At 34.5% G+C, this 17,236-nt stretch overlaps 1 protein-coding gene across 1 annotated transcript; it reads right to left on the bottom strand.

The window, feature by feature from the left end:
• Window positions 1–11,903: 11,903 nt before the first annotated feature.
• On the bottom strand, window positions 11,904–15,437 carry LOC107614393 (putative disease resistance protein RGA1). The gene is made up of 2 exons (XM_016316604.3): window positions 15,263–15,437; window positions 11,904–14,793 (listed from the first exon to the last, which is right to left on the bottom strand). The coding sequence occupies exon 2, from the start codon at window positions 14,790–14,792 to the stop codon at window positions 12,213–12,215; it is 2,580 nt and encodes an 859-aa protein (XP_016172090.1). The 5' UTR covers window position 14,793; window positions 15,263–15,437; the 3' UTR covers window positions 11,904–12,212.
• Between the last annotated feature and the right edge of the window lie 1,799 nt (window positions 15,438–17,236).

The following is a 17,236-nucleotide window of genomic DNA, read 5'->3' as shown; positions in this document are numbered from 1 at the left end:
AGAAATCTTTGTCTTAGATACCCAAACTTTATCGAGCCCTTCTTGGCTAGTCCATGAAAACTCTATTTGACGTTTTCTATCTGGGAGATTCTACTATGTTAAAACCTTTTCCTTTTTTTATATGCTGAAGACACATGGGAAGACTGCTGGAATGACATGCGTTGAGAGAGAAATTAAAGAAAAGCTAACTGTCTGTTTTGTAGCAAAACATGGGTCCCACATAGTTTTATTTGTCGATTACTTACCCAAGTGTTATAACATTGGGTTAACTAAAGTATTAATTTTTTTTTATAACTAATGTTAAAAGTTATTGCAAAACTGTCATGGGTTATTTTACAAAAAAGAGTGACTCGGTTTCAAGAGGACTAACAAGTTTGGGTTTAGCAAAAAAAGACCTTAGTCTTATTACTAAGAGTGGATTGTAAGACCACAAAAAAAAGATTGGATTGGATTGACAAAAAAAAAAGGAGGTATGCTTATTATGTTACAAAATTTTTTGTTTTGCTGAAAAGCTTTAAATAAAAATGTTATAAATAAAAAACCTATAAAAATGTGTAATTTAATAATTAAAGTTGTGACCATATTTGTTGGCAAGATAAAAGATAGTGATAATATAATTTTTGAATTGAAAATGAAGTATTAATTTTTTTTATGAAATTAAAGAGCATTTCTTAAAAATTAATTGTCAATAACAATCACCTTTATTTACTTGTAACTAGAGTACGGACGGTACTCCTGATTATTTTATTACTCAGTTTCCTTATCGCTACATTTATAATTTTTATTTTTTTAAATTGTTAATAATTTCAATTAACATAAATAAGTGAATGAAAATACAAATAAAAATAAAAACATAAGTAGGAGGGAAAAAAAGTAAAAATAAAAAGATTATAAAAATAAATTATAATAAAAATATGAAGACTATGAAAATAAATAATTATAAAATTAAATAATTAATAAAAATTATTAATATACATAATATGGCCTATAATAGAAATAATAATTATTAATATACATAATATGTACTACAATTATTATTTCTGTTATAAGCCATACTATGTATATTAATCATTTTTACTAATTATTTAATTTTATGATTATTTATTTTCATAGCCTTCGTATTTTTATTTTAATTTATTTTTATAATCTTTCTATTTTTACTTTTTTTTCCCTCATACTTATGTTTTTTATTTTTATTTGTATTTTCATTCACTTATTTATGTTAATTAAAATTATTAACAATTTAGAAAAAATAAAAATTATAAATGTAGCGATAAGGAAATTGAGTAATAAAATAATTAAGAGTACCATACTCTCTACGTTACAAGTAAATAAAGGTGATTGTTATTGATCTTTTATCTCGCCAACAAATATGGTTACAATTTTAATTATTAAATTACACATTTTTATAGGTTTTTTATTTATAACATTTTTATTTAAGACTTTTCAGAAAAACAAAAAATTTTGTAACATGATATGCATACCTTCTTTTTTTCTTGGGTCAATTCAATCCAATCCAATCTTTTTTTTGTGGTCTTACAATCCACTCTTAGTAATAAGACTAAGGTCTTTTTTTTGTTAAACCCAAACCTGTTAGTCCTCTTAAATCCAAGTCACTCTTTTTTTTGTAAAATAACCCATCACAGCTTTTCAATAACTTTTAAGTTTTAACATTAGTTACAAAAAGAATTAACACTTTAGTTAACCCAACGTTATAATCATAAGCACTTGGATAAGTCTTGTGCATGCAGCAATCCATTGGCCAGCGACAGACCCTTAAATGGAGCTCAGATTCGCGACGAATTAGTCCTTGACCAGTTGGGAGATACCGTGAAAAAAAAAAGTAACCGACAAACAAAGCTATGTGGGACCCATGTTCTGCTACAAAGCAGAGAATTAGCCTTTCCCTTAGTTTTTCTCTCAACGCGTGTCATTCCAGTAGCCTTTCTATGTGTCTTCAGCATGTAAAGAAAGGAAATGAACCTCCCTTCCTACATTCTTAAATCTGAAGTTTTTTTAAAAAAATTTCAATAGTTTCATAGGATTTATGGACTAGAATCTTCAGCATTTTTCTCTTTTACCAGTAACACTGTTTTAGTGTCATGTCCAAGTTGACAATACATGCAAAAAAAATTCTCCTTATTATTTTTAATATAGCCCAAACCAAACTTTTAAAAGATATGATCTTTAATCACTAGATATTAAATCTATATTTTTTTGTGCCATTTACCATTTTTTCAAGTTCAAAAGTGGGAAGCTTATTAACTTTTATAACCTCAATTTTTTTCTTTTCAGTTTGACTATATTTATGTGATTATTTTTGAGATTCCTCCATCTCAAGTTCTATACTTCTATCTTCTAAGATGCAGAAGCATATGATTATCATTTAATTAATATATTTTGGTATTTATTTTAAAAATTTTAATTAATTAATAGAACTTACTCATTATCAGGATGCTCTGATTCTCTTGCCAAAGTTTCTGTGGAGGTTTGCTGTTAAGGTTGTGGAGGGCAGTTGGATTACACAATAAAGTATTTTAAAATGAACTGAAATTATTATGATATAGCATCAAAACTAATAAAAAGAAGGGTAAAGTATATTTTTTGTCCCTGAAGTTTGATAAAAGTTTCAAAAATACTCCTAAATTTTATTTTGTTTCAATTTTGTCCCAAAAGTTTTTTATTTGCATCAAATATAACCCTGACGGCTAATTTTTCAAAAAATTTAAGACCAATTGATCAACAATTTCATAAGAAAAACTCTCAATACAAATAAATCAAGCATAATTTTCATGCATTATTGTTAGATTAGTCTTAAATTTTTTGAAAATTTAGCTGTCGAGGATATATTTGATGCAAATCGAAAACTTTTGGGACAAAATTGAAATAGAATAAAAATTAGGAGTATTTTTGAAACTTTTGCCAAACTTCAGGACAAAAAATATACTTTAACTTACCCATTAATAAGAGCTTCTTGCTCTGATTTCCTTGCCGAAGTTTCTATGGGGGCTTGCTGTTGTGGAGAGTAGCTGGATTATACAGTAAAGTGTTTTAAAATGAACTGAAATTATTATGATATAGCATCAAAACTAATAAAAAGAATTTTAAGTAGAACTTACTCATTAACAGAAGCTTCTTGCTCTGATTCCCTTGCCGAAGTTTCTGCAGGAGCTTGCTATTGTGGAGGGCGGTTTGATTACACAGTAAAGTGTTTTAAAATGAACCAAAATTATTATGATATAGCATCAAGACTAATAAAAATTATTTTAACTAGAACTTACTCATTAACAAAAGCTTCTTCTGTTTGAGTTTGTAAAGGGATAAAGGTAAATGTTTTTGCTTGTTTTAGCTCTTCCTTAAGAGAACTTAGAAGAGCAATTGCAATAGGAACTCTAATGAAGGTAAACAGAAAAGGAGTTAAAATGTAGTAAAGTAAATTAAAAATCTGCACATTGATTAGAATATAAAAGTAAATTGAAAAACTCACATATCCAGAGATTCAGACTGACTTTGTTGTCAAACTACAAGGATTTGTTCTTCACGATATGCTCTTGGGCTACTCATAGTAAATAAAATTTCGTGTCAATAATTAAAAAAAAAACTTATTATTAGCTAAATTTAATAGAACAATGTAAGTATGTCAACTTACATAGTTGCAGGTTGTAAACTATGTTTTTCCTTTTTTTCATGCCATCTTTTTCTTGTAAATAGTCTAACCGAGGATTCAGGTGTATTTTTTCTAATAAAAAAGATACGAAATTAAAATCATCAACCAAGATATTCTAATTAAAAGCAGAAGAAGTAAATAAATATTAAGAGAAATTACATGGTATTTCTCGTTGCGTTTATAGACTGTTCCAAGCTTGTCTGTGTTTGAAACACAGATTCATTTTCACTGCACAAATTTATAGTTGGCAGTCTAAGCAAAAAAATAAATATTCAGTAAAACCAAAGAAATTATATAAGGTTTTAGGAAAACTTAGCAGAGAAAGAAAAAGAACTTTATATAAGAAACTAGATCTTACGTGTGTGGTGAATCATAGTGCGCGTCTGTCGAGTTACAGTCATTTTGTTGTGTTTCAGCCTGAGCAACTTTTCTTTTTGCAGGACTGTCATTTTTTTTCTTCATTCTTTTTTCTATTTCTTTTCTTTTTTTTTTTACTTATCTCCTCTATTTCTTCGCTTCTAAAAATTCATACAAAAAGTTTTGATTTAAAATCAGGATGAACCTTAATTCAAAATGAAATGAACCAAAATTTTTAAACGATTGCAACATACAATCCATGTTCGAAAACAAGCAGAGAAATAAGCAGCCAAGCGAACCTCAGTTAAGCAGTCAAAATGACTCAATCATCACCGAAAATACATTGAATATATACAGCTGACAAATATCAGAGCTATAACTAAGTAAACAAGCACACATGAGCAATTTCAGCAAATTCAAGTAAACCTAAACCAAATGAACTTCAATTAAACTAAGAAATGAGCCAAAATTACATAAGGAATAAAACATTTGGTCAATACTTATCAACATCATCAAGTGAACCTTAATTAATTCACCAATGAACCGAAATTAGTTCAGATTTGAACAAGCAGTCAAAAAGACTCAATTAATAAAAACAGAATATATATTTATAACAATAAAATAATTATTTCTGAATCGTACTCATCTTCGGATTCAGTTTCGGTTTCCGAAGATGAATCCGGTTGAACAATCTTCCTTTTTTTGTTTTGTTTCTTTGCCACTCTTTGTGGTTGTTTTCGTTTCTTAGGTGGTGTTTTTTGCATTTTTTTTTCTTCTCTGCAATACATATAAAAAATTGTTAAAATAAAAATATATAACTTTAAATAAGTAGATAGTTTCTGTTAAGTCATGGTGAGAAGTATACTTATATTCAGAATCAGTTTCTTCTTCCGAAGACGAATGCAGAATGATAGGTTTCTTTTTTTTCTTTCTTTCTTCTTCTTTTTCCTTTATTTTTTCCTTCTTTTCTTCTTTCTCTTCCCCCTTAAGCTCTGCTCTTTTTTATGAGGCCCTAAAATAGAAACTTATTTAGTTAGCACAATAATTGAGAAGCAACTGAACTGAAATTTTAAGGAAAATGATCTTTTTTAGTTACCATTTCATTCTTTGCCTCAAAAGGCAATCCTGTCGACCAGCCTTCTCCTTGTCCAGTACGTGACCCATGGTGGCCCGGGAGCATCATCTTCTGCTGCATCAGTGAACATCGATTCATGGAAATAGATTATCATTAATACAAAGACACAACCATCAACTGAAAGTTTCTCTCCTATTTTCTGGGCTTTGTTCCCTTTGAGCAAGAAGATGAACACATGATATGCCCAATTCTATTCTCGGGCTGTCTCCACATGAAGGGCAAGTGGCTTATGGATTAGGGAGACTGTGCTTATTGTTGTCGGCAACAAAAAGCATTTCTAGATGAAGACAATGAACATCCTCTTGAATTTCAGAAGATTTTTCTCCCATTCAACACTCATCTCGATCACAGATTTTGTCAAAGACACCAAAGTAGCACCTTTAAAGCTATCAATAATTTTTTTCTACTGCTCATTCAGTTTGCTGTATTTAACTTTTTCAGAAAAATTAGCCCTACAATAGCACCAGCATCGAAATAATTTAAAATAAAAAAATTAATATAAAAATAACAAAAAGATCAAAAAGAAAAAATACAAATGTAAAAACTGGAAGGTATAATACTGCTTGAATTTAGGCCTAATGCATCTCTTATTTTGGCAGGGGTTATGTAGATTTTTCCATAGTGCGTCTCCAAGAATCTTTGTAGAGATCAAAGAAAAGTATCAATTTCCTCAAGAGTTTGTGCGAGATATTCAATGATGGAATATCTCTCAAGGCACCAAATCTCATTTCCTCGATGATAGATTTTTTTCATTCACTCATGTTGGCGAATACGTTAGCTATCCATCTTGTTGAGCATCTCAAATCGTGAGTTTTCTGCAAGGATTTGAAACATTATGTTATGTGATATATTTATAACATAAAAATAGAGTTAATTTAATGTATATATGCTTATATCATAAATTGGCTTCTCCTTTTTTAAGATAGTCTTCTTTGTCATTTTGGCAGTAAGAAATAAAAAAATTTGTCCAATACTTAACAGCAGCATCAAGCGAACCTAAATTAATTCACAAATGAATCAAAATTAGTTCTGATTTGAACAAAAACTAACTAAACAACCACACATGAACAAGTTCAGCAAATTCAAGTGAAACGAAACCAAATGAACCTACATTAAACTAAGAAATAAACCAAAATTTCTTAAGGAATAAAAAATTTGGTCAATACTTAAGAGCATAATCAAGTGAACCTCAATTAATTCACAAATAAACCAAAATTAGTTCATATTTGAACAAAAATAAACTAAACAACCACACATGAACAAGTTCAACAAATTCAAGTGAAACAAAACCAAATGAACATAAATTAAACTAAGAAATGAACCAAAATTTCTTAAGGAATAAAAAATTTGGTCAATATTTAACAGCAGCATCAAGTGAACCTTGGTTAATTCACAAATGAACTGAAATTGGTTCTGATTTGAACAAGAAGTCATAAAGACTCAATCATCAACAAAAACACATCCAATACATTTCTGGATCTAAATGAACCTCAATTAAACTAAGAAATGAACCAAATTATTTATCAAAATCAATAAAATACCAACACAATTTGATTCGATGCCCAGTTATAGAGAAAAACAAGAAAAAATTGAATCAGAGAAACTCGATCTACTAAATGAACAAACTCGATCCACTAAACCTTAAAACGAACTAGTAGAAATGCGAGAATTGCGAGAAATGTGAAGGAGAATTAGAAACTAAACATAATAACAAGTAGTTTTGTTAGTACCTTGAGGAATCTATATTGATCTTTTTCTGTGTTTTTTGTTAATGATCTCAAATGCACCACCAGATTTTGCAGTAGTTTCCACAGAGAATTTGAAAGATTTTTGAGAGATTTTGAGAGAGATTTCAAATTCCTTTATTGCAGTTTTGAGTAGGAGATATGAATGGTTTTTCAAATTAGAAGGCGAAGAGACAGGTAACATTTTTGGGGTTTCGGCGCGTGTACACGCTCTTTTAATGAGAGTGATTTTGTAACAACTGCAACTAATTAACCGGTTAATTAAGTAATTAATTGCCCAAAATAGGTTTCGAAATATTAGCCTGAGAATTTGAGGATTTAAATGTGATTTTTGGACTCAGTAGGTCTTTCTAAGTCAGAAAATGTGTTTTCTGCGAAAAATTACAAACCGGCAGTTGAATCGGTTCAAGTCTTCCCGGTGCTGCGCGAGAAAAAGTGGAAACAGTAAAAAACCTTAGAAAAACATTAGAAATGAAAAACCGGGCATTAATTTTAAAGGTTTGGCCCGAAGTTAGGCCAACGGGCTAAAAACGCTAACGAGTTGGACCGGACCCAAGTTGGGCCCAAGCCCAACATATATAAGGTTCATTTAATGAACCTTACCCTTTCACAAACACACACACATCAGAATTGAAAGAGGGAGAGGAGAAGAGATTGAGCACTATTCACTTCAATCTTCCCTAGTTCATATCTTGAGCCACATAGCTCCGATCGTCGCACCGTTTGCTGCTACGCGTTCCTCGTGAAGAGCTCTACAAAACTCATATAAGAAACGGGTAAGAAAAATCTCGAATCCCTCTCAGTTCTTTTCTCCAAAATTTCGGTTTTAGGGCTTTGGGATTAAGTGAGTTGTTGTGATTTTGGATGTTTAAGTTCACTCTAATCCTTGCTTTGCATTGGGTTTTGGCTTCCAAAGCTATTGGAAAAGGTAAGAGCTCTTGAACCTTTGTGAGATTATGTTTATGTTGAATCCTAGGTTGATTTGTGGTGATTTATATGTATATAGCTTGATTATTGTGAGTTTGGGAGCTATTGGAACATATTGGTGCTTGTTGAAGTGGAATTGAAAGCTTGGTTTGGAGTTGAGAGCTTGCTTGTGCTCATTTTGGATTTTGGTGCATATAGAGAATCAGTCAAGGTATGGTTTCGATTTCCTCTATGTAGTATATAATATTCATGGACACATAGGCTAGTGACCCATAGGATAGGTTTGGAAATTCTATGTTGTTGATGATTGTTTGTGTTGATGAAGTATAACAATTTGATGTTGTGGTTGTGATTAAATGATGAAGTTGAGATATGATGGATGTGGATGAATGAGTATTGTTAAATATTAATTTCAATCATGGTTGAGTTGGTGATGAAAATTGATAATGATATAATGATGATTGGTGGATATGTTGTATATGTGATAATTGAGGTTGTGGATAATGAAATGTGAAAGAAAATGTGGTATGATTGATGTAGTATGATACAAAGGGTAGATTTTGATGAGAAATGGAGTTTGGAATGGTTTAGTATGGTTTTGGTTGTGTTTTATAAGCATTTGTGGAAATTGCGAAGTTTGGTAAAAGTGAGTTTTTGGTGAACTTTGTTTGATCATAACTTTTGCGTCGGTTTTAAAAATCGGTTGAAATTGGTTTAAAATTAAAGCTTATTAAAAACCCTTCAATTTGATATAAAGTTTGTAAAATTTAGATTTTTGTAGAGGAAGTTATGATCATTCAAAATTGGTGTTGAAAATCTGAAATTTTGCTAAGTTGCATAATTTTGAGGTTTCTGGTATGTGCGCACGCACAACCCTGCGAAAATCTTAATCTGTGTGGATGCATAGACCTGTGCGCATGCACAGGCAGGGAAATGCGTTCTGTTTGCAGTGCTAGCACAGCGTGTGCGCGCACATACCTAAGGGAGAATTGCAACCTGTGCGTACGCACAGTCCTGTGCGCACGCACACGTTGGGAAGGCCAGTCTGTTGGAGGCACTGGCATTGGTCGTGCGAGCGAACAGACATTGAGAGTTTTGACACCTGTGCGTACGCACGCCTCTATGTGTACGCACACTTTTAAAATCTTCCTGGGCGTGCGCACGCACATCCCTATGCGGCCGCACATGCCCTGTTTCTCAAATTTTCCTTTGTTTTCAACTATTCTACCTTCCTAATAAGGTTGTAAGCTTCTATAACACCATTTTAAGACTCTTGGGCCTAGTCTTGGATGTTTAAAACATGGGAAACGTCTAAGGGATTTAAAGGATAATTATTTGGAAAAATTAGCAAACAGAGGAGTAGGTTTCGGGTGTACTGAGGATGGTTTGACGTCATGTGAAAGATGATTAATATATGAGTTGAAGAATGATGAACTGTTGATGTTTGGAAACTGAAATGTGAATTGACGGTGGTTGAGATGAGTCGAGGACTCTGAATGGGATGATGGATCCATGTAGGGGTGTACATGGCCCGGCCCGGCCCGAAGACCCGGCCCGCCCCCGAACACTTTAGGAACTAATTTAGTGTGATTTCATCGGGTCTAGGGCCAGATAAGGGTATCAAAAATAGACCCGGTCATTATTTCGGGTCGGGTCCGGGCCATAGCTCGGGTCACTCGAACTCGGCCCGGTGGCCCGGTCATCACACACAATTAATATTTTGTGTTCTTAGTGATGGATGATGGCTATTCTTATGTAGAATTTAAATATTGTAAACCTTAATATTTTGTGTTATTAGTCATTATAAGATTATAAGTTAATGTTTTATGTTTAAAATGCATACGACTTTAGACCACTGCATAATATTGTGTTATTTATATTGATTTAAATATTTGGTGTTATTAGACAATATTAGTATTGATTATGGTTATGCTTTAATTTTAGAGAAGGGTTGGTTCTTGTTATATTTTTTTAAGTGAATTTTACTATGTGAATTGTGAAAAAATGGTTGGAGATTAGGTGATTTTTACATGCTAAAGACCCGGTTTTCACCTGATTTTTACCCAGTTTTCACCCGGCCCGAAGGTGCGTAAGTTTTATCGGGTCTAGGATCGGGTTAGGGTCTAAAAATTAGGCCCGGTCTATATTTCGGGTTGGGTCTAGGTTAAGCCAAACCCGGTGTGGCGCGGCCCATACACCCCTAGATCCATGTATATTGAAAATGTTTTCTGAAAACCATTGAAGTACTGATTTGTACTGAGATTATGAGACGCTATGCACCCAGCAGGGACGGTGGTTAATCCCGCTTACGTTGAGATGTGAGGTCTGAGACAAGAGAATCCCGCTCGCATCCTTTCGGATCAATAGAGCGTGCAAGTGTAAAACCCTGGACAGTGATCCGAGCACTATATCTCGGGGGTTCCCATTGATGATTCCGAAGGGTGACATCTCCATGGAAATGTGTCGGGTTGGCAGTTGAACTGACAATGTGATATCACAGCCAATAGGGCAGGCATTCATCATATGCATTTTCTATCTGTTTGTTTGCTTTGCCTACTTGAAATGGTTTGCCTATTTGTATAACATGTCTAATTGCTACTTGAGTTACTTGCCTTATATTCTTCTACTTGTGATTTACTTGCCTTGTATATAATTGTGATTTCTACTGGGATTGAGGAGGTTCGGAAGGCGGTGGCGATGGGATCGCAGGGAGGATAGGTTGGTGAAGGCTGTGGGACAGCGGTGTCTGACTAAAATAGAAATCCCTTAAGATAGAATACCCTGTTTATTTATACTAAGGTTTATATAATTATGCTTAACTGTTTTAGTATGCCTTAAGTTTGAATCTTGCGATGGATATGGAGCTTAGGATTGCCTTTGGCGTCCCGGGGTCTTATATCCTACATCACTGGACACTGTTACCATACTGAGAACCTCCGGTTCTCATACTATATTTCTGTTGTGTTTTTCAGATGCAGGTCGCAACCCACCTCGTTGAGTTGCCTGGTTGGTGACAGAAGTGGAGGATCCAGATACCTTTTGAGTCTTTTGATTTATTTTGTGTATACATCTCTCACTTTTGTATTTTGTTTTGTCTAAAAGCTTGTAATTGAGAGAACAAAACTTGTATAAGTTGTTTTTGACTGTCTGGTTCTTTTTGGGCTGTATTTGGCTAGTCGATTTAAACTCTACGAGTCGTAGCTGGATTCTGATGATATTACACTATTATACTATTATCTTTGTTTATATCACATCTGTTTCTTATGTTTTAAATTAGGAGCTTCGTTAAACAAGAAAAAGAAAATTTTGCCCAATCAATGATAGGCTCGATCTAATCAGTCAACAAAGTTTGACTCCCATACAAGAAAAAACTTAGTCCACCAAAAAACAATTATAAGAAAAAAGAACATAAAAGAGTATTAGAGTAATTAGCAAATTAGAGTGAATACCCCACTCGATTCTTGACAATTATCTCGAAAGGACAACGAGGCAAAAAAAAAAACACACCAAATCTGGCCTTTGATCTTTTTTTTTTTTGGGATTGATTAACCCCTGTGAAAAAAAAAAACAACATTAATTTTTTTTTTTGTATAGGGACCTCGTTGTCCTTTCGAGATAATTGTCAGGGGCGGATTGAGTTTTTTTTGTTAAGGAATTCGTTGTCTTTCGAGATAATTGTCAGGGCTATTTTGGGTTTTTCTCGTTCACGCTGTTTTGTTAATTAGAGCATTCAACATGGACAGAAGGAATTAACGTTCCCATAGAACATCCCTTTCTTCAAACAAAACCACCAAACCAACCTGAGAAAAAAGGGTCTCTCTGGTTCAGCCATTTTCTGTTTTCATTTTCCCAGAAAATAGAAAATGATACAGAAAACGTGTTTAGCTATCCATTTCATTTTCAATTTTAAAAAACGTTACCAAAACTCTAAAATTTTGAAAATGATTACGAGACATTTTTCCTGGTTTCACTTTGGGCGGATCCATGCATCACAATAAATATTGAAACCAAAATTAAGAGAACTTTATTGTGAGAACAGATTCATAGTTTCAAAGAAAATTTAGAGAGCAACTCATCAAATAGAAACTTACTTTAGCGACAAGCAATACAGAGCAGCAAGTTACTGCCAGAAAATAATGTTCGACACATAAGAATACCAAATGGTATTTCAACAATTTTAACTCATTCCAAAAGAAGCGAAATACAGAATCGCTTTATGAAACTATCCAAGTGCAAAACACAATTTAAGGGTGGATTACGTAATTAAAAACCATTTGCATAAAGAGATTGTAGAGATTAGGTATCATATAATTGAGAGAATACTCCGAAACTTGAAGAAAGACGTAGAATCATAAACGAACTCCATTACCAAGGGAAAGTCTCAATTTATATACTTGAGTAGAGAAGGTGGTAAGGGTAAGATCAGAACTTTTGGAATGTGAGAAATTTTATTCCACTCGTCACCGTGATTTCGTGCACAACTTTCCTCCAACTGTGAGCAAGAATAAATGCAGAGTCTCTGTAATGATTTGAGGTTACGCAGTCCTTCAGGTAGCGATGTCAAACCATCACAATTGTTGATTTCAAGAACCGCGAGTTCTGTGAGGTTCCCTATCCAATCTGGTAGTTTCTTGCCACAAAATCCGTTTATTACTAGTCTTTTAATTGATTGATGTGGCTGCAAGCCTTCTAAAATCACCTCATCTTTCAAACCATCTTCTTCTTGTTGTATTGTTGTTTTGAAACCTCTGTTGAAAAGAGGATCCTTCACCAAACTTATAGCCTCCTCTTCACACTGCCACTGCCACTGCAATTCCAATTCTTGAAGATGTGGCTTCTGAAGAAGTACCTTTGCAGACTCAACATTCGCAGCGATGCCTCGGAGTGAATTCAACCCTTTAATTTTTAGCTTCCCTCTTAGATTGTTTAGCCCATTCAGCTCACTTAAACTAAGCTTGCTTCCATGGCCTAACACAAAAAGTGTTAGTGTTTGAAGGCCAGTCAACTGTTCCAACCCGGGTGGCATACATGTCAAACTCGCACAAGAATCCAACTCAAGATGCCGAAGACTCATCATTTTGTTGATATCTGCTGGCAATTCTTTGAGGTTGGAACAATTTGAAAGTTTTAGAGTCTGCAAGTTATATAGGCTGGTAATTTCTGATGGAAGGCTTTGAATATTGACATTCCCTTGAAGATCAATGTATCTCAAATGCTTCAACTCTTCAATGCCTTTTGGAACTACTGTTATGTCCAGCGCGCAAAGCGTTAACACACGTAAGCACCTAAGGCTTATAAGTGAACCAAAAGAAAAAACCAAGTCTCTACTTGAATGAATTGGTTGTCTAGGAACATGAAATGTCCTCAACTTGTCCCCATTGAGCAAATAAGATGATAATGTAGCTGCAGAAAACAATGGGATATTATATGACAGATAACGTGTTTTCTTTCCTACATTTACTTCTTTTTCACCAACAACAGCATATTCTCTCCCAACCACAAGCAGTGATAGATCATGTATAAGATCGTGCATTTTATATGCAGTTACATCACCACAGTCATTGGTAGTGGCAGCTTCAAACAGAGACATTGACAGCAAATTCATGAAGTATTCATGGCCGATATCCTCTGCAGAGCGAATGTCATCTGTTGTTCGAATGAACCCTTCCGCGACCCATAACTGGATGAGGGTATTCTTTTCAAACATGAAACCTTTGGGAAATAATGAACAATAGGAAAAACAATTCTTCAAAGGGGAGGGAAGATGATCATAACTCAGTTTGAGAATTGCAAAGATTTCATCCTTCTGTGGATCAATTTTTGAAAACTCAACATCCCTGAAATATATCCAATCACTGCGGCCCAAGTTTCGCGAATACAAGAGGCTGCCAATAGTCCTTATGGCAAGTGGAACCCCAGAACACTTTTTAACAATGTCCCTTCCAATTGCTACCAGCTCCAAATCATTTGGTTCTTTCTCCCGATCAAAAGCAACCCGACAGAACAATTTCCAAGATGTTTCTACATCCATACCCTTCAAGAAAAGGGGTGGCTCTGTGCCCATGATCTTTGCCACTTTTTGACTGCGTGTTGTCACTATTACCATACTCCCTTTTGCTCCCTCCATCAGTAAGCTATTCAGTTGGAGCCACAACTCGCGATCCTCACTCCACACATCATCCAACACAAGCAGATACTTCTTCCTTTCAATTTTTTTCCTAAGTTCTTGTTGGACTTCCTCAACCTCACAATCCTTATTATTGTGTCCGATCATTTTTTGAGCTATTTGCCTTATGTCAAATTCATCAGATACACACACCCACATTATTAGCTTAAAATAGTTCCGAACGGCCTTATCATTACACACTAGCTGAGCAAGAGTTGTTTTCCCTAATCCTCCAATCCCAACAATGGGAATCACTGAAAGGTTACTTGTCACAGAATTGTTCCCCAGTAGATAACTTTTAATAAGCAATTTTTCCTTCTGTCTCCCAAAGACTTCATCTTCACCCACAAAAGAGTATGTTTGCCTTCGTCCTCTGTATGAAACTGGAGGCTCAATCGAACAATCTCTCAGTTGCAGCACGTGCCTATCATTTGCAATATCATCTAGCCTCTTCCGGATTCCTTTCATTTTACGGCCCATTTTATGAGCATAGGCCATTTTGTTTTTCCAAGAGAAGAGAGTTTTCACCTCTTTTATCGTCTTGCTTCTTAAAGCCTCGGTGGAGAAATCATCCAGTAAGTCATCTGCATCATATAGTACGTCTTTCAGCTCCTCCAACCAATTACTAATTTGATTGTTAGTAGCTTTTGCTTCTGCATCCAAGATAACAGCTTTTATTGAAGTGGTGATCCTCTTTATTCTTTCTTGATCAGCTTTGAGATTCCATATGAATCTGAACTCTTCAACCGCCAGAGAAGCAATCCCTTCAATGATCTTTCCAGCAAACGCATCCATCCTATATTATTCAAACATAATTTTGAAAATGACCAGAAGTCTGACTTGTTTTAGTAAATAAATTCTAATATATTGACAGTGTTCTAACATTATAATGAATACGATGTTTTAGTGAATGAAGAAATAATAAAAAATTAAGAACTCAACATTGTAATTTATTGTTTATTTGAATTATTAAAATTTCAAATTACAACACAACTAAATTCAATGAGATGTCTTTTCTTTTTCCTTCCATATCCTTGGAATAATAATAATAATGAAAGTATCTAACTGATGTCAAGAAAGGAACTAGGTTTGATTTCAATCATTCCATGCTTCGTCATCAAATTACGAAGTTCAACCATATATAACTCTATACAAAGGAAACGCACATCAATGATTCAATTGAATTATTAAAAAAATAAAATAAAAAGAAAGAAAACAAAATAAAACGCACGCACAATAGTTAATAATTAGAGAAACTACCATACCTTAGATATTATCAAAAAGGAAGCAGCAGAAGCAGTTGTTGAGTTGCGTTGTCTGTTCTGTGTTGTGGATGATGAGCTAAGTGTGGATATGAAATTAGACGTAATACATAACATTATTGATCTTTGCCAAACAGATATCAATAGCAGTTTCAATGGACTTGGAAGTCAATGCCACGACTAACAAACAAGAAATAATGAATATTAAATACGCATGTTCATGGAGGAAAAATAAATCGGAAATTGGATGTGCTTCATTGGAGCATTTTCAGTTTTTATTTTCATTCAAAATAAAAAATAAAAATAAAAATATGTTAGTTTGATTTTAATGAAAATGCTTTTTTTTTTTAAATTGGTCGTTGCTCTCTTTCATACTGTATAGGGTTGGAAGTGAGTCAAGTTAACTCATAAGCCGGTTTGAACTCGACTCATTAATAGTTCGATAAGCTGAACTTGTGAGTATGGGTGTCAAAATTTCCCGAAGCACGGGGTTCCCTGCGGGGACTGCCTCGAATGGGGACCCGAAGGCGAGGAATTTTTCCCGTGAGGATGGGGATGGAGACTAAAACCCCCCCGAGACAAGCGCAGGGACCCAAGCGGGGATCCAAGCGGGGATCCCCGCCCCGTCTCCAATAATTTTCCGAATTCTTGAGTTTATTTAAATATCCTTAATTTATTTCTAATATAGGGACTTTTTCGTAATTTTGCTTATTGAAAACCCTAACCCTACCTTATTGAATGTCTTCCATTCTCTCCTACTATTCCACTTAGCGCCGTTTCTAAACCCCAACTTTCCAGAAAAGTTCAAAACTCCTAATCCCCATAGTTGTGTCCACAGTCACAGCCATAGCAGCATACCCCCTCGTCAGTCGCTACCGGCCACTCTTCCTTCTCAGTGCTTACCCCCTTATGGACTATGATTTGCTATGTTGTATTTCTGAACTTATAATCTTGGATAAGATATGTTTGTAATAATGTTTTGTAGTTTGTTTTTTGTTTTGTTTTTAATTCTTTACTATAATTTTCATATAAATGTTCAACATAGAGAGATGGGGAATGGAACCCCGCGGAGAACACGGGGAACGTGGAAAATGAGGATGGGGACGATTATCCCCCCATGGCGGGGATCGGGGCGGGGATGGGGATCAATTCTGGGAGCGAGGACGGGGAGCAGGGAGGCATCCCACGCCCCCGCCTCGTCCCATTGACATCCCTACTTGTGCGCTGGTGAGCCGAATTTGAGCTTGAAATTGAGCTCATAAATTAAATGACTCGAGTAGGGATGTGCATGGGTCGGGTGAAACCGGGTTTGATGTGACCCAGACCCGGTCCGAAATATATACCGAGCCTATTTATTAGACCCGAACCCGGCCCTAGACCCGATGAAACCTATACGCTTTCGAGCCACGATTATACCGAGTAAAAACCGGGTGAAAACCGGGCCGTCAACATTACATTACTTTGATACCTTCTTATAAGCTAGCATATGAAAATATCCAAATTTCCAAGACTCCAACCATTATTTGACATTGTAAAATTCACTTAGAAAAATATAACAAGAACCAACTCTTCTCTAAAATTAAAGTATAACCATAATCAATACTAATATTGTCTAATAACACCAAATATTTAAATCAATACAAATAACACAATATTATGCATTAGTCTAAAATCTTATGGATTTTAAACATAAAATATTAACTTATAGTCTTATAATAACTAATAACACAAAATATTAAGGTTTACAATACTTAAATTCCACATAAAAATAGCCATCATCCATCACTAATAACACAAAATATTAATTGTGTATGATGACCAGGCCACCAGGCCAACTTCGGGTGACCCGAGCCATGACCCGGACCCGACCCGAAATAATGACCGGGTCTATTTTTGAGACCCTTACCCGGTCCTAGACCCAGTGAAATCAAACAAAAATAGCCCCTAAAATGTTTGGGGCCGGGCCGGGCCATGCAC

Source organism: Arachis ipaensis, chromosome B8, assembly GCF_059453495.1.
Source record: "Arachis ipaensis isolate K30076 ecotype BB chromosome B8, ASM5945349v1, whole genome shotgun sequence".
NCBI classification, from domain to species: Eukaryota; Viridiplantae; Streptophyta; class Magnoliopsida; order Fabales; family Fabaceae; genus Arachis; species Arachis ipaensis.
This window is presented reverse-complemented; position numbering and strand designations above follow the sequence as displayed.

Bases quoted from the DNA above. Each gene is read 5' to 3' on its own strand.
- LOC107614393 (XM_016316604.3), bottom strand. From the start codon at position 14,792: ATGGATGCGTTTGCTGGAAAGATCATTGAAGGGATTGCTTCTCTGGCG.